General features: G+C 40.7%; 1 protein-coding gene across 2 annotated transcripts in view; it reads left to right on the forward strand.

Moving 5' to 3' along the window:
* Positions 1 to 1,194: 1,194 nt before the first annotated feature.
* hipk3a (homeodomain interacting protein kinase 3a) overlaps positions 1,195 to 23,348 on the forward strand; it is a 31,924-nt gene continuing 9,770 nt past the window's right edge. For both annotated transcript variants that reach the window (XM_057329381.1, XM_057329382.1), the window contains exons 1-3: positions 1,195 to 1,557; positions 3,429 to 4,623; positions 20,954 to 21,077. In XM_057329381.1, coding sequence (XP_057185364.1) covers positions 3,431 to 4,623; positions 20,954 to 21,077 — 1,317 coding nt within the window. In that variant the 5' untranslated portion in view covers positions 1,195 to 1,557; positions 3,429 to 3,430. The remainder of the gene's footprint in view (positions 1,558 to 3,428; positions 4,624 to 20,953; positions 21,078 to 23,348) is intronic.

Below are 23,348 nucleotides of genomic sequence, written 5' to 3' on the forward strand. Positions count from 1 at the left end.
GGCTATACTCTACCCACCTCTGGTTGTAGTCTTCGTTAGTCTGATTTGGTGGCTGAGCCATACCAAACAGTAATTGAAGTGCACAGAACAGATTCGATGACCACTGAGTAGAACTGGGTCAGTAGCTAATGTGGTAGGTTGAACTTCCTCAATTGACGGAGGAAGTATAACCTCTGCTGGGCCTTCTTTACAATGGAGTCTATGTGGGACTCCCACTTCAGGTCCTGAGAGATGGTGGAGCCCAGGAACCTGAATGACTCCACTGTATCCACAGCGCTGTCCAGTATGGTGAGGGGAGGAAGTGATGGAGGGTTCCTTCTGAAATCCACTATCATCTCCATTGTCTTGAATGCATTCAGCTCTAGGTTGTGTTGACTGCACCAGGCAGCCAGCTGAGCAACCTCCTTTCTGTAAGCAGATTCATCACCATCTTGAATAAGGCCAATGACTGTGGTGTCATCTGCAAACTTCAGGAGTTTGACAGAAGGGTCTGTAGAGGTGCATTCGTTTGTGTAGAGTGAAAATAGCAGTGGAGAAAGAACATCCTTGAGGAGCTCCGGTGCTGATGGTACATGTGCTGGATTTAAATTTTCCCAACCTCACTAGCTGCTGCCTATTCGACAGGAAGTTAATAATCCACTGACAGGTAGAGGTTGGCACAGAGAGCTGGGTAATTTTGGGCAGAAGGAGGTCCGGGATTATGGTGTTGAAGGCCGAGCTGAAGTCTACAAACATGATCCTTACGTAAGTCCCTGGTCTGTCTAGGTGTTGTAGGATGTAATGCAGTCCCATGTTTACTGCATCATCCACAGATCTGTTTGCTCGGTAAGCAAACTGGAGGGGATCAAGAAGGGGTCTGGTGATGTCCTTCAGGTGGGCCAGTAGTTTGTTTCCTTCTGACGGCGACAGACAATGTAACATTAAGTACAATGTAGCCAACAAAAGTACAATGTAGCCAACAAATATTATTGATTTTATTTATTGCTTAAAATATGTTGTTTAGTCATTTAAAATAAACGAATACATTAACTTTCTCATTCTACAAAAATCCCTGAAGTCGGCTTACATAAACCCACCAGACGGGGACACCAAACCGCAAAACGGTATTCCACTGTGCGCGTTCACTCTCCAGACCTGTCAGTGGCAGTAGCGAGTCACAGCTGTTGTGACGCATTCCATCTACACGGGCAGGAAGAAGCGTTGCGAGCGCGTTCACGAGCTTTCAGCTGAGAGGGCGCGAGCGAGTTAAGCTGATAGAGTTTGTCTGTCGCCGTCAGAAGGAAACAAACTAGTGGGACCAAAACGTCCTCGAAATGACGAAAAAATACTTCCCTGGTCGAAGCGGATATCCGTAACTCTGCCCTGGACCCGTTTCGGCACCCGTGTATGGCTTAGCAGGCGAGTTATGCGCACTTGAAAATGAGGGAGCTTGTGTTTTTCCCCCCTCGTCGTCCAGCGAGAGGACAAAATGGCAGCGCGAGCATGCAGCGGGTGCGAATTAAACCCGAACATGTTCACTAAAGACCTGCAGTCTCGACACAGCTGCTGTCTGTGAAGGTAAGAGAGATTTAATAAAGGTGTACATATGTAAACCAATGTATTTGAGTAAATATTACCGGTTTTATGTAGGCTTGACTTCGGGCGAGTTATCGCGAGCTCGTAGTTGTGGCAAAAAAGTTGCCACGCCACACCAAAAACTTGAAGTGTTTCGCAGGGTTTGGTATTTGTTTTGGTAACTTAGGTGTTATGTGTGTATTTTTTCACTAAAAGTCATTGAGGTGTTTTTGCACTAGGTTTTCGTGTTTATGATCGTGAAGCTTTGTAACTCGCCGACGAAACCCGTAAGGTTAATGTTTACTTAAATCTGGCTGTTTATAACCTCTTTAATTTGCGTTAAACTAACATTAAATAGTACAGCTTTATGTACAATTTATATTTACGGATATTTAAAAAATGTGAATTCAGAAATTGTTGGTGTAAGTTTTTAGGGTGTTCCGTGTAAACTTGACAGCCTTTGATTTTATCGATACAAACAAGTGACACGCAAGTTACCCTTCTGTTATTGCACAAGCCTGGTAATCTGTGAGCAGCTCACTTCTGGTTTTCTTTGCTAACTTTTCAGTGTACTACTGATAGTATCAGCAGCAGAATATAAAAAAACTGAAAAACTTACCATTTCATGTCTACAGTGAAAGAAACGTATTATTTTACGTAACGTTACTAACATTTCCCACTAACTTTACAGGATACATTTTACAATCATTGTACGTTTCTTCTGTCTTTTTAAATATTTTTAGCAGGGTAGGTATTGTTTTTTTCCTCAAACGTTGTATTAAACTATATTAAAGCACAGTTGATGTTCATTTAGTAACACAAAGTTCATATTTTTTTACAATTACTTTACATGACTAGGGAAATCTATGCCTGTCACTGTGGGGGAATTCGGCTCCCCATCATTTCCTGCCATTAAACTTTATAGCCCCAACAGTTGCGCTATCAACAGGTGTTTTTCTCTGAGATATCTGTCCCCCAAACCCATTAGGTCTTGACACAGGGAAAGGTCAGTTGCCACCTGTTTATAGCAGGAGGTACAGACCCTTGCAACCCAACACCGTGCCTCCTTGCTCCTCCTGGAGGATTACACTACTTTAGAAAAGACCACATAAAAGCAGGCCTCCAGAGGGGACTGTCCTTTTAAAGCTGTTGAGGGTCTGCAGTTTCAAACGTGGACTTAAGCTTTGTTTTTTCTAGTTGTAGTAATTGACAGGAATATAAAAATAGTTCAGAAATGGATGGTTAATACCTAGATTTGTTTTATTTTTGTCCCAAATTGCATTGAAATGAATAATGCAGGTTTTGTGTAACACTTATAAAACAAAGTCCATCGAGCAAGCGTTCCGCAAAGTTGAATGTTTTATTTTGTAAAGCAACAAAGCTTTAAGATATGCACGTCTACCAGAGTGTTACTCTATTGGCTAAAATATTATCTGATTTATCTGTGTTGTGGGTTGGTGCGTGTCGAAGTGTTTGCTGCCTCACCTGTTCTCGTGTCTGAACTTGTGCCATATGTTTTGCCAGTATAAGTAGCCTGTCTGCCATAAAACTAAGACAGATAATCCTTATAGGTCAACTGTCTGTCTGATTGTCTGTCTGTTTGAGTTTGCTCATATATTGCATGTTTTTATGCCAAGCTCACAATGATTTTTGAGGTTTAGATACCTTGTCAAAAGTTTGGTTTTACATTTATGAGGCCTTCATTGTTTTTTATATTTTGTTTAATGCTTGTATTTAGAACTTGGATTTAGTTTTGTTTTAGACTTTGTTTGAGGGTCATCATTTTTTTCTGTGAGTGTATCATATGTCGTCATACTGTTATTTTGGCATTTGTGATTAACAAATCTAATAGTATTTTACCTCTTTGCCTACAGGTATGGCCTTACAGGTCTGCCCACCACATGTTTATCAACCCCAGACAAGTGCCTTTTGCAGAGCGAAGAAAATTGATCCCAGCAGCTGTGTTTACCATGAAAAGATCCATCGCACTTACGTGGTTGGTGTGAATCTAGGCATTGCACACCCTACAGAAATTATTCCCTTATTGCAAGTTGAAGTGCTGACTAGCGGGAAACCCTGTGTTTCAGGGGATCTCTCAATAAAGACTGAACCCTCTTCAGCTCATCGGGAGCTCCTTGGAAAGGCTTCCTCGCCATACAAACGTGTGGCATCAGAAGGTGGCCTTAAGTATTTTTCCAGTGTGGCCCCAACAGTCGAAGAAAAAAGTGGAGACTGTGGCCAAAACAGCCATAATAGTAGTAGAAGTAGCGCTCTGGGACCGAGCGACGGCGAGGAGAGAAACGGCGGTTTGAATTCGGCCGACGGAACCCAAAAATGTGGGTTTAGATGCGAAGGCGAGAAGCTTAAGAACGGCAGGAGCATCATGCAGATAGTAGAGGAGCATTCGACTCTACCTGCTATGTTGCCAACAAACGTCGGGAGCACGGTGGCCGTGGCTCCGCCCGAGCAGAATGGAACGGGGACGGGAGCTGTACGTGGAGTTGGGGACGGCGACTATCAGTTGGTTCAACATGAGGTGCTGTGTTCTATGAAGCACACTTACGAAGTGTTGGAATTCTTGGGCCGCGGTACGTTCGGTCAGGTGGTCAAGTGTTGGAAAAGGGGCACGAATGAGATTGTGGCAGTGAAAATACTTAAGAACCACCCGTCGTATGCACGCCAGGGCCAGATCGAGGTGAGCATCTTGGCCCGATTGAGCGGCGAGAACGCTGAGGAGCATAACCTGGTGCGGGCCTTCGAGTGTTTCCAGCACAGGAACCATACCTGTCTGGTGTTCGAAATGTTGGAGCAGAACCTGTATGACTTCCTCAAGCAGAACAAGTTTAGTCCATTGCCACTGAAGGTGATTAGGCCCGTGTTACAACAGGTGGCCATGGCACTGAAGAAGCTCAAAAGCTTGGGCCTGATCCATGCAGATCTTAAACCAGAGAACATTATGCTGGTAGATCCTGTGAGACAACCCTTCCGTGTGAAAGTGATTGACTTTGGCTCTGCCAGCCACGTCTCCAAAGCTGTGTGTTCGACATACCTACAGTCCCGCTACTACAGGTAAGCAGTGTCTTTTTTACACTGTTTTGAGAAAGCGCTCAGGTTATGTCAAGTATGGCTCGGGCCAGCATGAGAGAACTTCTGTCTTTGGTTTTCTGTGATGATATTAAATGATTTGAATGATTTAAATGTCACCAAGGCAAAGTTATGTAGATGGATAACTTTTTTTTACATTAAAAAAGATCAACATCAACCATCGTTTTCAAGCATGCGTGTTATCAATCTGTCATGGAGTTACTACAACTTTTTCTCAATTTAAAAACATTAATTTTAACTTTACGAAAAAGAGGAAATTATACATTCATTTGTACATTCATTCCCATTTTATAGAACATTTAATGAAAAGGATAAGTATATTCAGACATGTTAAAATATTGCAAAAATTTCAATTTATAATAAATAATGGGCAAATGCAAATCTGAACTATTGGCTTTTTAAACTACCTTCCAAAATTAACACTGTTGATGTCTCCATATAAATATGTTCCATATGCAAATTTTCGTGTTTATAAATGAGCCTACATGTATATATATTGTTTGGAATATGAAGCGATAATCTGTGTTTCCTTTAAGGAAGTTAAACAGAGGATGGTTTACTTAGGCCACACTTCCTGTCAGGGCAATTATGTAATGCTTTCTAAGGCTTTTTTAAGTTTAATGGCAAGCTTGCTTTGTTGCAGAGTGCGCGTCGTCTGTGCTAACCGCCACAGAGCTGCGCCCATACCAACTTTATGTAACTCAACTGAGCAATCATTTCTGTGCCCTAACACCTATGACGCACTGAATTTCTGTCCATTGACTGGTTTGGTTTTCCTCTTCTGTGCTTTTTCTCTGTAATGGGGTCAGTCCCAACCATGATGGCTGTACTTTGTCTCTTTGTGGTTTGCTCTTTAGGACGAATGCCGCTTTCTAGTGATTCACGGGTCATTTAAAAACAGGGAAAGGCTCCTAAATTAGAAATTTCCAGATGTTTGTGTTTTTCCTTTTCCGTCAAGCTTCATTTTGTAGTTCGCCAACCCTGCAAAGTACACATTTTCTATAAATGTTTACCCTGCCTTCCATTTGAAAAGTATGTGAATAGGTTTTGAGTAAATGTGATTTTACATAGTGTACAGTCTGTCTTTGTAAGCATGCTCAGTTTGTGGTACAGCTATCAGTGAGCAAGATAAAGAGGAACTAGGCACAAGTTTAAATAGGGCATTTAAACTTGTACTTTGGTACTGCCTTACAGTTGCAGGCATCAAACTGCGTCAATGCATGCACTCACGTCTTGTGCAGGTGGCACATGTGAATGCGTAGGTTCGCATGGGAATGAGATGTGGTGAGGGATGGGACTGTTAGCAGAGCCTTTTTATCTCTATAGACCCTGAAAGTGTGAAACAGATGTTTTTAAAGAAGTTTATGAATTATCATCCCCTCTCACTTTTGTTTTTTAGGATTTAAGAGGTTTTTATGTAACATTACATAGTTTTCATGTTAGAAATCATTGCATAAATAGTCAACATTTTAACTTGGCGTGTAATTATTTCCTTGAGTGGATTATAATTGCACATTGTTGTAGCTAATTATTAAGTCATATTTGTTATATGAACATTGTAATCAGTATTGTTTTATAAAGTGCACATTTTGTTCAAAAACATGACTGACTACTCGATGGTCACTTTTGGGAATTAGTCATCATAACATTTTATTGTTGAACTTTATTAGGTCCTACACAACTGTGTACCTGTGTAAGAAAAAGCATTTTAATACATTTTATTGTCTGCATGTTGTTTCTGGTTGGTTTAGATTTAGGGAGTAGATCAAGAGTGCAACCAAATCCATCCATAGCCAGACGTTTTTATTCCATTAAAGAAATAGATATTAGTATGTCTTTGCATATAGTATTACTTAATAAAATACCATATGATTTCCATTCCATGATGTCCATTTTTCTGCATGTTCAATGCTGTAATAATCCGTAGCTTGTTTCCAGCCCAGTTCTTGTTCCCATAATTTTAGGGCGTATCTCCTCGACACCGTGGTATGTGAGGTTGTCATGACAAGTATTTAGTTGTTGTTGTGAAGCAGTTTGCATAGTGCATGTATCCATTTAGCCAGGAAGTGAACTAGAAAATGACCGATGTTGTTTTCAAACCTGTTTAAAAATGGTGTTTATATATATTTATACCACGGGGCTGTTGAATGCTTCATTCTGATTGGCTGACGAACGTTCGACGGGTGTGCATTATTTTTCAGTTAAACGCACACCTATGAAGGTGTTCCAGGTCTGCTGACCGCATTACAGTTCCATATCACTTCGCCAAGTTTAGCCTACTGTCCACCAGTGAATATGTATTTAACAACAGACACAGTGACTGGCAAATTTCATTGTCTGAGAAGAAATAACTATTAATATTTATGGACAGCATGAACATTTGAACAACAATGGCGAGAGCACTGTACAGGACTGTTCAGATGAAAAACTAAAGCATATATCAAAGGTAACGGCAAACTACATGACACAATCAGCGGGTTAAAGATAAAACACGAAGCACAAAAATAACAACAACAACATGTTAAATTCGTCTGTGGAATGGGTAAACGGGACTTAAAACGCACAGCAGGAAGCTTTCTATGCCACTGCGAGAACCGCAGCTGGCGCAGAAACCTCCGTGTCACTTTTTTCTCTTAATACTTTTCTTATACGACAGGGGTGTTAAATACGACGAAAACAAATCAAATATAGATACTTGTCTTTTCACTCTCAGTGAAGCAAACGTGTGTGCACGTGCACTGTCTGTCTTCCTCTCGCTCTCGGAAAACTGCATATGCAGCTCAAGCAACGCCTTCAGATGAGATGCGTAAGAAATTAGTTCTACCAGCAAGAGCATTCCGGGACAAATACCATACAAATGTCTTGAGATAAAACATCGTAACAACGTCTTGTGGTATCGGAACAACGTCTTGTGGTGTTGTGACCGTGGTATAAGCGGAATAATTGACTCCGGTCCGTTCAATTATCGAAAGTTAATGCACACCCGAGGTGTAACGGCCACTCCGCTTCGCGTCGTGGCCGCATTACCACCTCGGGGTGTGCATTAACTTTCGATAATTGAACGGCCCGTCGTCAATTATTCCTTACATATATTTTTTTTTAGTTTAAAAAATAAGTGGTATTATATCTTGGCACTACTATTACTTAGATTAGACTATTCAGAATCAGAAGGAGCTTTATTGACAAGTATGTTTACACACACAAGGAATTTGACTTGGCTACAGGAGCTTAGTGCAGAAGAAAGTGTACACATGGTGCAAACATAGAAAAGCATAGAAAAAATTTTTAATTTAATTAAAAAACTATAATGCACTATATACAAAGAGTGAAAAAATATAGACAAAAAACAACATATAATTTTTTAAAAGAGTGTACAGATGTGTTATTTGTAGTCCAGTATTCTGTACCAGACTACAATTCTTCTCTTTCAATGCCAGTGAATATCACACAAATATTTCGCTTATATTCTTACTAAACGATCGTTTTTGGTTTACAGCAAGGACTAGTTTTTCCCAACTGATCGATATTGTGTAGTTTAATGAAAGAACGTTGAACATTTAGCTTCTTGTGCCACGTACACGGACTCTACTGTGAAATCATAATAAAGCTGTAGTAGAACTTGTCCCTAGCTGTTGCTATGGTACCATAGTGGCCCTTTGGCCCATTAATTATTCATTGCTGAGGTCACTGTGTTTCAGGTTCCACAAAAAGTGAGGTACCTTCTTGAGTTTCAGGTTGCTACGGTAAAGTTTGTGTGGCCTCGTGAAGTTATTCAGCCTATTGTTTCCTTGACGCTTATGCTGTCTCTACTTCAACCCCACCTCAAAAGTACTTTGAAATAGTAGATGCCAAAACTTCTGCCTTGTTGGGTTAAATCTCTGCCATGTCTAATTCGATGTCCTAAATTCTCTTTAATCTGTTTATTTGTGTAGGCTTGTTTTGTTGCAAAAGGTTAATGGGCTTTCTGTGGTTTTCTCATTCAGTTCTGTGTAGGTATTCCTCGAGTAACTCGAATACAAAAAATCATTGATTCAATTTTTGTTGCCTCGAAGCCTCGTTTAATCCATTTAACTACAGTACACACGGAGCACTGCGTTTCCCCACGGACCGTTATTACTGACGCACAGCCCGCTAAACTCTATTCATGGTACAGGGCTCTCAAGTCTCCCGCATTCACCGTGAGACACACGCATTTAGTCTGTTCACACGCTCACACGTATGTCTCATGTTGATAAATAACTGATAGCTTATTGAAATGGTGAACTGCTATTTTAATTAGTTTTAGTCTATTTTGCGAGTGAAACTTGTTTTCCGGCTCCATAAAACTAGATTCTAGATCCAGAAAACTAGATTCAGACTAGCGGATGCCAAATCCTGTTTTAAACATGTCATCTGGCTGTTCTGCATGTCTGAGTGAATGAACTGCACAGTTTTACGTGCTACATGCGTGATGCTCATGAATTTGTCTGCGTCTGCACTTTGAGGACATGAACACATGAACTTCATCTCCAGAGTTGCTCTGAGAGTTTATTTCAGAACATTTTACCGAGTGAAGCTAACGCACTAAAAAATAAGCGTCTTCTGACGACCTGCCAAAATAAAAGTCTGGTTAACTCTGTATTTTAAAATATATTACTATTTAATAGTAAAAAAAGAAACTAAAACTAATTTAGATAAACTAAATGCAGCATGCATATGCTGAAGTTAGTTGTTTACCTTTGATATTATTCTTTCTATTTTTATTAATGTTTCTTATTTATACATTTTAGGGGTGGGAATCTTAAGGCACTTAACGATCCTATTCCGATTCTGGGAGTAACGATTCGATTCCCAAAATGATTCTTAACATACATTTTTGGTAATTAATTATCCTGCTGTGCAAATACATTACACTTTAGATTTTAACCAAAATTAGAGTTATTTGCTTTTCTCACTGAAATGACGACGTGAGGGCAAACTGTATCATGGCTCAAGTACCTGTAACATCATGCGAAATCCTTGGTTGTTCACAACGGAGTAAGGGCGCAAATCTTTGGCGATAAAACCCGCCACTGACCGGGTAATTCGCTTCGCCTTTTCAGAATTCGGTGGAAGCTTTGCTACTTGCTCGAGGGTCCTTTGACTGTAACCGGGAGTGTGCGTGATTGGAACAGAATGCCGTTTCTTCAGCTCTGAGTGGAACCGCATAATGTTTCTTCATATTAGTCGTGTTCCTGAAATATTTGAATTTGGTGCCACAGACTTTGCACACAGTATGGCTTTTATCAACGAAGCCTTTTTCGTTGTCTTCACAAAATCCAAAATGTTGCCACACAGTCGATTTCAAAATTGATGGAGCAGGTCATAGTTTGTCCATTTTGTCTAAAACGAAGCCGTTCGTCTATCAACGGGTTATTCTGTTTGGCCTGCGCCTGCGCGCCGCACAGTGATGCAGTGGCAGTTTGAATTGAACACAGAATCGATTCAGAATTTTTAAGAATCGATTCTGAATCGTTAGATAATGAATCGCGATGCATCGACTTTTTCTCCCACCCCTAATACATTTGTATTAGGCCTATATTGCGTTTTGAATGTAATATGGCAATGGAATGTACTAAATGGGTTTAGTTTTCACAGATATTAATGTATGCAATTTCAGCAATAAATGTTAATTTTTCTAAAAAGGAAACAAATTAGTTGTTCATTTTTAGTGACCTGTCTTATTTTCTCTTGTATATTTAGAGTTGCTCTTTAATAAAGAAAAAGTACTTAGTATCCGAATACCCGATTAATCGATGGAAAATCAGTAGAATACTCGATTACTAAAATAATCAATAGCTATAGCCCTAGTTTTGTGTTTTTAAACAGGCTACTTAAAGGGGTCATTAAAGTTAGTTTCGGAACAAAAGATGCATTCTATCTAAAAGCGAATTCTCACCCAGACCTGCCTGAAACGCCTCGTGTAACCACACCCTGGCGAATGTACGTCACTTCGTAACATGACTTGACTAAGACCGCCCAAATCTAAACACAAGTAAGTTGGGCGTACCTGTAAATCTCATTGTAATCGTCACTGTCGCAGCCATGTCGCGGAGATTCTGTGTTTCATTGCGAAAAGAAAGACTCTTTGTTTGCCCTGCCAAAAGATGAGACAACTAAAAACTAATGCTTGTTTCTATCTCAAACAAACTCTGTATGATATATATATATGGTTGTTTGTTTATAGTCTTTATAACCTCGCATATAAAAGGTAAAACGGTTGGCTATAGTTTTTAACTATTTAACATAATATTTTTTTAATAAAACCTTACCAATCCTTTACATCCTGCTCAAGTCGTGCTGGCAAAGTTGTTGTATCGGCTTGATCATCTTCATTTTCCATATCAGATCTAGGCTCGAAATGATATAAGGAAGTACCGATGACATTTTATCACCTGTCAGTACAATTGCTTCGGGAACATGATGTTCCGAATATGGTAAGAGGCGTAACATTTCCGTCAACGCTTGCAGTATTCGACCAATCACTACGTACTGGTTAAATGGCCAATCATAGCACACCTCGCTTTTCAGAGCGATGAGCTTTGTAAAAAATCTGCGCGTTTCAGAGAGGCGGGGCAAAGAGGAGATGCAAACATGCACGGTATGTGGAAAATACAGCATTTTTGAACCTTAAATTGTGTATACACATTGCATTACATCTAAAACAAACGATAATATTCGTTTTAGCCGTGTCATTTGACCCCTTTAAGCACCAGAAGGATAGTGGTATCAGAACATTGGAAACCGTGTTAAAACCTCAGGAAAACTGATATACACACAGGCCTGTTGCATAACAAGCTGCTTGGATTTAACAGAAGGCCGAGTGACGGGGCCCAAGTCTGGCTGGCCTGAATGTATTGTGTGTGCTGTTCAAAATCCAAACAGTCTGTACTCTGCCCTGTAAACTCAAATGTTGGCCAGGTGAAAGAAAATGCCTCTCCCAGTGTGCGGATTCAATGTCTTGGGTTTCGCTGAATTAGCACACTTTTGGAATGCTAGTTTTCCCTTTCGGTGCCTGTTTTCATGCGCAAAGGAACATTTTGGTTTAACCTGTAAATGTCAACTGTGTTATTCCTGGACTTTTGTGAACTTTAGAAAGAGCAGTCAAAACGTTTGTTTTAAAATCAAATGTTATGATAGTAATTTACACATTTCAATATTAAATGCAATAATAGCTGACTCACATTTTAGTCATCCTAATGTCCCTCTCGGTTTTAATTTATATTTAAATGAGCGTGATTAATGGTCTTATGCTGGATTCACACGAGCGGTGGAATTGTTGCGGCAGCCGCCTTTAAGCCAATGTGGCTGCCGTTCACAAAAAGGTAAAATATTTTTATCTTCAGATGCGCATGCCGCAAAGAGCCGTGCCTGTGAAAGTTGCAGGATTTTGGATGCACGAGCACCGCTTGTGCTCCGCCAACGAAGCGGCCTGCGTTTTGACGCTTACCGCATGTTTCCCTTTGATAATGAACTGGACAAACGCGACTGCCGCGTACTGTGTGACTCCACCATTAGCCAGATGTGCTAATCTGTTCCACCACACCCATAGAAATGAAGGGCGTACTCACATATATCCCTGTTGCTCTCAACTGTGCCTGAGCACAATTGTCCCACTCCCCCACTGGCCTGCACTCACATGGCTCTTTACCATCCACACCTGGGCACGCTTTCATCATTACGATGCGACTGCTTCGAAGTAAACGTAAACAAAGCGATCCCTCTCAGCACAACGGAATCTATAGCAATGTTCAGTTTGGGGTTTATTAGAGGTGTTTAGCTTCATGCGTGCGCTGCACGGGCCGATCTGCTTAAATTATGTCATTGTCATACGATAGTAAGCGGCTCATTATGCTTTTAAATCACCCTCGCGTACTTTATTATCATAAAGCCGATCGTTACACACAGCGTTGCATTATGTTTGATAAACCTAATATCTGTGGTAGTTTTGGGCACAGCCTGCATGTGTAGTGTGCTGTGTATCACATGATTTTTACGGTGACAGCTTAATCTCGGGAAGGAATTGAGTCGCATAATTTACGTCATGCTTTCAGTTCCACGCTCTGGCACGATTTGCTGTCATACTGCCCCCTTTCCAAACCAAACCGCACTCCAGCCCACCTCTTCCAACCAGGCCAGGGCTCAGTAAGTGAACCGCGCCCGAGCGTGGTTGCGAGCACTCACACTAGTTAATCGAACCAGGCTTTAGGGGTCAAACGCGCCCGGGCGCGGTTCGATTGGGACAATGTGAGTAGGCCCTAAATGACCGTTTGCCACTAGCTCTTAATAAGCATTATGTAACATGTGTTTTTCATATTCTTGTCTTCTACCTTGAGTGTCAAAGTTTAAAGTCTGACACATGCTGCCCTGTTTTCTGGTTTTCAGACATTCCTTTTATATATGTTTTGGCTCCAGTGAACCAGCAGTAGCTGTTCAGATTGAAATTGAAATGGTTGTGCCAGAACATTAAACACTTTGAGACCTTGACTTTGCCTGATGTAAACTATTGATGTCATCACTTTTGGATGTTTTCCCACCAGCATTTATATTCTGTAAACAAGACTAAAGGTTTCCAAATAATGTACATAATGTCCTCCTCCTCCTCCTCCATCTTTAAACTTGTAGTTGTGATATAATATTTTCAGATTTTGCATTCCTCACGGGTATGTACAGTATGTACAATAAATCTTGAGCGAGGCCCTCATCCGTCTGCAGCCTAAGGAATGACCATTAGTGTGAGCATCTGCTCTCTGTCAGTGAGTTTTGGATCATGTGAATTTTGACTTTCGAGTTCTCTTCAAATGAAGAAGGCCTAATTGGCTAGATTCCTGGATTAATGAGCACAGCCCAATGGTTTGATGTTATAATTTAGTTAGCCAGAGAATGCACATCTTTCTGTCCATGCTTTGATGCTGCGATCATGTGTCACAAAACTTGCGGCATTAGCTGGTTGGTCAGGCTTCATTGACTGCAACCCTCTCCAGGCTTCAAATGCAATTTGACCTCCGACCATATGGTGGTCACTGAACCTTGACATGACCGTTGTGAATAGAGGCTCAATACAGGGTAAATGTTTTTAGTTAATGATTTTTCAGGTTGTGTAGTCGATTTAGGAGTCTCAAGTCCCTCTCACATGATTAACATCAGGGACGCTCTGCCCACCTTATGTTACATCACGTGAATTGGCCAGGAATTATTGGCTGCTTTAAGGAAGGTTGGTATAATGTAGTTTTTTTAAAACTATGTCCAATTGACCTGCGCGTATCCTTGCATATGGGGTAATGATGTAGCTTGATGCTTTAATACTTAAGTGAATCGGGGACAATGACACAAATAATGCAACAGTCTTCTACAGTCAGGATCAGAAGGTTTTGTGAGGTGTCTGCCAGCTGTATTTTAAGAGCTTTGAATCAGTTTGATCCTTTAGGCCAACTTGATGTGTTTCGTGGTCTATATATGATCTTTCATGGTCTTCATCCACTTGAAGATGAAACCCAGCTTGCTGCCGCCGCTCGACCTTTTGAATTGGAACAGGATAGGTTACAGGTGTGAAGCTTTATACCTTACTTGGAACCTGGAGCTTGTTTTACATGTCATCTGGTTCAGGGTTGTCATTTCATCTGCAGAAGCTCCAGGCTCACTTCCCACATTTCTCTGCCTACTTCACCTACCATCAAGTGAGCAATTACGTCCCTTGTGTCATCTTTTAACAAATATTTTGGCTAATCTGAATCAGTGTATGAGTTGCAATTCAAGGTCTGCTGATGCGGTATCATTAGATGTATAGCTAAATCCTTCAAAATAATTCCAATTTCTTAACCTGGTTTTACATCCCAACTGGATCAATATCTCATAATACAGCCGTTTATGGTATGTCTTTCTTAGATCAGGCTCCTATAGGGCTTTATTCGTCTGCTTGAACTAATGTACATTGATTCTATTGAGCCTGGCCAGACCGTCTGTGTTTCTCAGCGTTTCCGTCAGAAGCCCAAACAAGTGTCGAAAAGGTTTTGTTTATAGCTGTGGTGCTGATGTCTCGCAAAACTTCATGCAAACACTTCTGACTCTAAAGTGCTTGAGCAATTGACATGCTTTTCTGTGGGAAAATGTTGTTATTGCACTGCAAAATATTGTAGGTTATATTGACAGGTCCAATTTAAAGCCAGTGATGATAATCTGTTTTTGCCTCAGGAATTCCTAGCTTGCAATAAACTACAATAAACCCTAAATTTGTTTCTGAAGTAGAGGTGGCTACCAGGTTCCACCGAGGTCTGTGTTTGGACGCATGTGTTTGCATTGTACGGTCTGTTTCTAGAACTGCAGAGCGGTGCACAAGCCAGGATTCAGCTATGAGTGGTATGCTTTACCCTTTGGGCGTTAGCTGTGCTGAGCGGGACGTTGGAGAAATAACATTTTGTTATTGTCTGTGTGTTTTTCAGTGCTTGGCGGTGACTATACAGGAATTAAGATTCGGTTTTGTTGTTAGCGCCTTCCAGTGTTTCCCATAGGATTTTGACAGACGTGTGGTGCTGATGACGTCACAAACTGATTAGCATATTTGTGACGTCATCACGTCGTGTTTGCGTCATGTTAGTGTTAGCACTTGATATCTGTTTTTCTTCTACTCTCTGATCTGTCACATTATACTGTATTTTACAACTGAGTGCCACCAGCAGGCACTTTAGCTGGTGCTAAAGTCCTGATTTATAAACGCAACATCATCGGACAACATCTCAATACAGTACATCTACATTAAAGAGCGGTATTACGAACACTTCTTTGATTTTAAATTGAAGTAAAATATACTACACAGAGCTAAATACACGCGCGGACGAGAGACCGAGGGCTCGCACACACATTGAGCTCATCGGAAGAGAGTGCATGCGAACACGGAAGAGGGTTGCGCGTGCAGGCCCCACTCACACCAAACAAGTCAGGAAAGAGAGAGACCTGCGCTGAAGCGCTGTTTATCCACTAGTTAATCGATCACAGATACAGTCATTATCACGGATGGATAAAAAATAACAAAATTTGATGCCAAATAATATACTTGGGCGGTCCACCCAGGTATATTAATGGCCTAAGTATATTTGGCATCAAATTTTGTTAGTTTTTATTTAAATGCATTGTATGGGAAACGCTGCCTTCCCTTACGAAGAAAGCAATCTAGACAAATCAACCTATTTTCTTTTATGTTTTAAGTACACGTTCTGTGGCAATTGCTAAGTGAATTACAGGTGTTTGTGGTCTGAGAGATCCAAAACAGGTGCGGCAAAACGCTCGTTAAGGTGTTGTCTGGCGGATTTGCAGCCTGTAACTGTGTTTCGTGTTACCTTGCATGCAAGATCAAGTTCCACGATCGGTTATTGTAAACATTTGACAGATGAGGCCAAACGTTTGATTTCATACCAGTCCCTCACAGTACATGATGTAATAACATGCATTGTATTACACAACCAAAATGACCTTTTAGATTGTGAGCTCTCAGAAAGGGGAACTGTGATGGGTGTTTCTCTTTGCAAATGGGACCTGTGGCCCTCATGGAAAACTTTTGGATGACTCTAAGGGGGAAGTCCAAATAACTGCTTGCTGCTTTAGGAGATTAGATAAGCGGTGTTTGGGTGGGATTTGTTTACGCAGAGCTCTCTGAGTGGATGATAATCTGAAGGGGGGAGGTTAAAAAACCTAGTGACCCGAGTCATCGTTCTTGTTTTCTTTATTCAGGCCTCTGGTTAAGAAAGACATTAACATACTTTTTGCTCCTGGCACATGTTGGATCATCTGCTCTGGCTATGTGCTTTTGTTTTGCAATTTCCTGGCATTTAATTGTGCCAAAGAGAGTATTGACGACTACATATTTTTAAAATCGACTAGTTGGTTGGTTTTGAAGTAGCCTTTAAATGTACACTGGTTTTGAGTCGAAATGTGCCGGTGTTCTGTAATACGTTACACCACGGTAGTGAAAATGCACTGTAGTGTTATCGTGGGCATGTCAAATCACTGTGAAGAAAAATACGCCTGATCTTTTCCTTTGACTGGATAAAACACTCCGTTTATGCTGCGCAGTCGCGCACTCGCACGCTCTGATGTAAACAGCCTCACGTGGATAAGAATGGGGGAAGGCGGAGCGCTGCCGACCTAAGGTGAAATATGAGCTATGTCACGCCACTTTTCATATTTACCTGTTTCTGAATACCACATGGAAACAAATAGCAGAACTATAGCACCAAAATTGCATGGATTATACTGCCATTTGCATTCCTGACAGTTGAAGAGTTATCTTGGTCCGCTAGCTACGCTAAAGTTTGCATCTCGTAATTTAACAAATAAAATACAGTTAACTATGGCAGTGTGGCAGAACAATTATTTTGATTTGAAGATGAAACACAACACAATCGTATCTTGCCACGGAGTGCTGCTTTTAAATGTCTTATTAGCTATATAAGCTATCCTACTGTTTGCTATCCGGAAAAAAACATGAATTAGCACTATTGTTGTACTGACAGGTAATTATTTATGATGAACTGATGTGTCAGTAAAAATTAGCATTTTAATATTAAGCCATGAATATTGTTATTGTTACATATGTATTTGACTATGTATGTTAAATACACTATTGTACAGCAAGTAAAGTGGGCATATTTAGCTTAATCATCACCATTACATCTGTTCACTTAATAAATCTAGTATGGAGTCATTTCTTATTATTGGTTGATATTTGAAAAAGTTATTCAACTTGTTTTTGACACTATAACACTGATATTGGCTTGTGTTTTTGGCCTGTTTTTGTAATGCATTTCATCACCGTAATACTATCGTCTACCGTAATAAAAGCTTCATCAATTACCGCCACATTATTATGTACTACTGGCACAAGCCTAGTTTTGAGTTTACCTTGCATCCTTTGGATGCATTCTTGGGTTCAAAAACAGCTATGTGATGCAAAAATGTAGTCTAAACATACTTCACTTCGGATAACATGGTCAACCTTATTAATCATTTGATTGTTGCTGGGACTAGTCAAAAAGATGCCTTTGAAAGCCATTTATAACTATAACCCTTGGTACTTTGTCTTGACAACACAAAAAGTAAAAAACCCCGGGACTACGTTGCAGTGAAACTTAGACTGCTGTCTGTTTGTGGTGTCTGACTACTGACGGTTTTTACACAGCTGATCTCCCTAATCTCACGTCCCCCGACACATTTCAATGTCTTTCTTTTTTATTCAGGGCTGAAATCCTTGTTTTCTGAACAGCTGCAGAGCTCCGCTGGCTTTCAGAGAGGTTATTGTGTGGTCAGGGCTCATCGTCCCAGTAGTCGCATATAGGCTGCGGGGGTTGCAGGCTTTCCGGCTATAGCTTGGAATGAACCTGATGGCTTGGTCTCCCCCTTCCCACACCACTAACCTCACAGGAAATAACTGTTGCTGGATAGGGGTTCAGAATTAGCCTGGCTTAGTTTAACAAACACTTACTTATTTGTTTGTACCAGTTGAGTCATAAAAGTGGCTTTCAGTGGAACCAGTGGCTACTGATGGTAAATTACACCATTGAGTCTTTCTTTGGAGAACATGGTCTTTGTGGATTCCGGTTGCACATGAAATGAAAACAGTGAGCCATTTGATGCACGACACATCCCGTTGGAAAAACATTTTTGGTGAAAAAGATGAGAAAATTCATATTGTAATGTTTACAACGTAACACGTTTTGCATGACATTGTTTTCATGGCATTTAATCAAATTTCACAGCCAGTTCTAATGTCTTTACAGGCCTTATTTGTGCTAAATAATTTATTTTCTCCTTTTATGTATCATTTCATAGTCATTGTTATTTATTATCATTATGATATGGTCACTGAGGTCAGTGCTTAATGAAATTTATCACCATCTTGATATTTACTTAATATCTAATGTTATTAAACATGTGCATGTGCAAGTTTTATGAAATTAGAAATATGAACACCCACACTGTTTGTTTTTTTCTATTTAAGCCACACTATATAAGCTGTTGGCTGTTTGTAATAAATTTAGATGTTAAATAAGCACTTTTAAAATCTAATTTTACTTGAGGTAAAAAGCTTTAGCTTTATGAGCCTTCTTCCTGTTCAAGCTAAAATATCTTATGTAGTCTGACAGTATCTCTTTGTCTGAGGCGCAGTGTTGGGAAGTCCAGACCTGCTGTGTTATGTCATCATGCTTTCTGACCTGATTTCTGTAACTTCCCCTGATTCTTTCACCTGAAATGAAGTTTCCTGCTGACTGTGGGCTGCTGGGAAGTTTTTGAAGTTCGGTCAAACCACGGTGGTATTTATAAACAGAATCGGACAACGTCGTGTCTTTTTTTTTAAAGTTGCATTTGTTTGTTGCTTGCATTGTGTCCCAATCAATCTTGCAGACAAGTTGCAGTGTGTGTCGTGAGTTGTTGTGACATTAAAGTGATAGTTCACCCAAAAATAAAAATGTCTTCATTTACTCACCCTCTTGTTGTTACAGACCTGTATGACTTTCTTTTCTCTGCAGAACTCGAAATAAGATACTTTGAAGAATGTTGGTAACCAAACAAAGGGTGGACCTATTCACTTACACTGGTTTTGTGTCCATACAATAGAAGTGAACGGGTACTAATGTTGTTCACTTACCATCTTTCTTCAAAATATCGTCTTTTGTGTTCTGCATTAGTAAGAAAGTCATACATTTTTTAAATGAAAAGATGTGAGTAAATGATAACAGAATTTAGATTTTTGCGTGAACTATCCCTTTAATAAGTGTTGACTAAAGCACATTTGAAATAGGTTCTCAAAATGTGGCTTTGACAAGTTTACAGCCAGATTGCCGCATAAAGGTTTTCTATCATCCTGACTTGCCATCACACTCAACATGCATCTGCTTCTGTGACCATGGTATAATTGTAAGCCTCTTTTGTGTCTCTGTAGGTCTGCAGAGTTTTTAAGGTTAGTCCCCCGAGTGCTAGCTGATTTTGTCGCTGGTCTCTCAGCCCCCCCTTTGAGTGCCAGGGAATCAGCCCTAATACCCTCTCGTCCTTCACCGCCCTACTGCTATTGGATTACCCCCCTGCGCTGCCGGAATGGGCAGTATTATGTTCAACTTGTGTTAGGCTAGGCTTTGGATTTAGACCCCTTCCCTAGCTATGCTGGAGATTTATTGGGGTTTAGTCCCAAAGATTTCGCACTGAGCATAGAGCACTCTGTTTGTTCTTTGTTACAGTGCCAAGCATACTCCTGTTTATACGGTTAGCTAAGTCACACTGTTACCAGGGCAAAAAATATCCTCCCGTGCAAGATGGATTTTAATAGCAGCCATGCTCGAAACATTAGTAGTTTCATTGAATTAACAGAGTTCATAACACCTGTATTACGCTTATGTGTGAAGACACCTTAAATGTTGAATTTACAGGAAAACGATAAAGGCAAACTTAATTTCTAAGCTTAGAGTTGAAAAAGGTGTCACATTGCATAGGCACTGGTAAATAATTCACAGTGGCTTTTGTTACCGCATAAGTAGGTTATTGTTGGTAGTTACAGACGCTTACCAGTGACCTAGCGTGACGTGTTCCATTATCAAACGCTGTAGCAACAATTGCTGTTTTAAGTGTTATTTTGTACACACCTTCAGTTGCTACACGTAGCGCAAAAGGACAAACAACCTTCTATAATTTTATCTGGATTAGCCTGTTGGCGTCAGCGCATGAGGAGTTTACTCTCTAGTTGATTATTAATGGTGACCAGGGTTAATTATCTGTCATCAGACTCCACCTCTGTCATCACCCAGTTTTGGTGTTTAGAGCTGTCCTCATCTGTCGCTAGGCAGCCAGCGTTTTCCCTCCGGTTGTCACGGTAGCAGATGTGTATGGGCCCGCTGACGTCAAAGCCCAGACCCGACTGCAGACTCAGACAGAATGAGAACAGGAAGTCCATGTCATTAGGCTAAGGATCATATCAATATGGATGTAAAAAACGACCCGTGAGCGCAACGAGCATGCATGCATCTTAAATCTCGCGTCACAGTTTATCATTAAATCTTCACCCAGCATGTTATATATATATATATATATATATTAATATGAAGACAGATCAACCCATAAATTGCACGATGCATATTGTAGCTTCCTTACATCCTGAACGAATGCTTGTTGATTCTGGTTTAGCCTTCATCAGAGCTCCCGTAATGAAACAAGTGCCCTGCTTGGTTTCAATCAACAGGCAGTTGTCAAGGTACCACTCCATTAATTTTCATCCCAGTCTGTTAATGTGTTCCAGGGCACCAGAGATCATCCTGGGCTTACCCTTCTGTGAGGCCATAGACATGTGGTCACTGGGCTGCGTCATCGCTGAGCTGTTCCTGGGCTGGCCGCTCTATCCAGGAGCATTGGAGTATGACCAGGTAAGAACATGCGGTGATCTCAGATAATGACGTGCTATGTTGTGTTTCGCCAGTACTAATCTGTGGTCTTTTGGCAGATAACGTCATTTTGCTTTTTCTCGTTTTAAGAGACATTTGCTTTTAAGCCGTTTTGATAAAATGTATTTTCGTTATCAAAGGAAGCCTGTGTGGAATCTGCGCACGGAGAACTGGAATCAGACCTCATTGTTTATTAAAAAAAATTTCAAGTTCAACCATGTGTTGCTGGGTGTCAAAATCAAGGATGTCCATTTTTTTATTTGTTTTCATAAATCATTAGTCACTTTCAGTCTTCAGATTTTGGAAAAAGATAACTAAATGTTACCTTGTTTTCAGCAGTCAGTGTTTTAAAGTAAAAGCAGTTGTCAACTTTTTGCCTTTTGTTTCAGGTTTAAAAAATGTATATCGGCCAATACATCGCTTTTCAACTTCCAGTGTTAAAGAATTATCTGTTATAGTTATTGGCCAAAGTTTACATTAGTGCATCCCAAATTTACATCCATTGAACTCTCTGGAAAAATCGGTCCTAAAAATGTATTTGATCAGTCTCCATGCATCAGATTATCAACTCTTCTTACATAAGATGTGAGTCAAACATCAATTTAAAATGTGTAAGTGCGTTTATCGTCACCATGGACCAGTACTGCCTTTAAACCTTATGTCAGAAGTGGTGTTAACGCTGTTGTGTGAATGGCACATCTGACAGTAGAAAAAGCTAGCAGGCTGTGCCGGAATGGGGTGGTCTCGGTTTGCTGACCATAAACCCTAAACTGCCTCTCCGTGCCAGCAACGGGTCCAGTTCCACTCCACACAGCAGAATGTATTTATAACCGCAAGCCCCAATCACACACCAGCCTGCATTATCAGCAAGTTCTCACTTCAGCGCGCTCTGTGTTTGTGCAGCGCTTTGGCAACCTGATCACACCGCTATAACACCCTATAAGATGCCATAAACATTGCTTGTTTAACACTGCAATGTTGAGCCTCAGCGCTTGTAATCGGAGAGGTGTCGTCATGGTCGAGAAAGTAAGGGGGAGAGTGAATGAGAGCGAGCGGCCAAAGAGGGCTTTGTGGTGGCTTGTGTTTTCACTGGTAGAGGCCCACGGTGACACAGTTTTTCTAAGAAGCAGCAGACGCATGCTTGGAGGAAAATGTCAGCAGAGATCACACACCACTAACTCGGTTTCCCAAGGCAACAAGAACAATGATGTTTTCAGACGGCACATGCACTTTGGTGGGGTCAGCTGATCTTGCCTTCTCTGAAACGACAGCGGTGTGGTTAAGCAAACAGTTAATGCCTTTGTGATTGTTATTTGCGTTGGGAGGTCATCGCCCTTGTTGAAGTCTTTGCCGTCGTAGATATTTTTTTTAAACAAGCTAAAGCACTAAAGCAACTGCTTTATTTACACAGCCTATTGGTTAAAGTCCTGTGAATTAAATTTAGCGGCATCTAGGGGTGAGGTTTTCTTGCGGACACTGTTGGGTGTTTCATTAAGTTTTAAAGTGAGTGATAATGTACAATTGAACTATGTACACCCAACCTGATGTTCATTAAATTATCATCTTGTGTGTTCTAATGAGGGAAGTTTTGCTGTAGGGAGTTTGACACTGTCATAAGGTGAAGTGTGAATTGCTCTGGATAAAAGCGTCAGGCAAATGGTTAGGAACTCATTTTGCCCCGCGCCAGTAATGTGTTGGCCTGCATTAAGCCTGTTGTTTGGTGTGAGAGGATTGACATCTGTTATAGGCAGCAGGAGTGTGGCCAGCATCTTGACTTGGCAATTTAACAAAGCCTTTAGGAGAGGCAAACCCGATATTGCTCTCTGTATGAATTACAGACCTCAGCTCTGAGCCTTTTAAAGCTTAGCGTTCATGAAACGGGCTTAGAAGTTGAACTCAAAGTTTGACATAGCTCTCTTTAGTCTTATTTAATGTCGTTTGGTGATTCTTGACTATGAATGTGTCAACATGGGCAGTCTTGGAATACTTCAGACTGTTTGTCATTGTGCTAATGGAGGCTCTTACTGAGTAAGCCTGACACTTTACTCACAAGCATGGGTGATGCCCACAAATACTTGAACAAATTCTAGACGTATTTGTTTTTAGTAACCACTTGGATTACGAGACAAATATACTTGTCAAGGCAAATTCCTTTCTTAATGGTATGTCAGAATTTTGGCACACAATTCCTTTTCCACATACCAGCCGCAGGAACCAGCCTATTCTAGACCAGTCTTATCTCGCATTACGTTC

The sequence above is a fragment of the Triplophysa rosa genome, linkage group LG3, assembly GCF_024868665.1.
Source record: "Triplophysa rosa linkage group LG3, Trosa_1v2, whole genome shotgun sequence".
Taxonomy (NCBI): Eukaryota; Metazoa; Chordata; class Actinopteri; order Cypriniformes; family Nemacheilidae; genus Triplophysa; species Triplophysa rosa.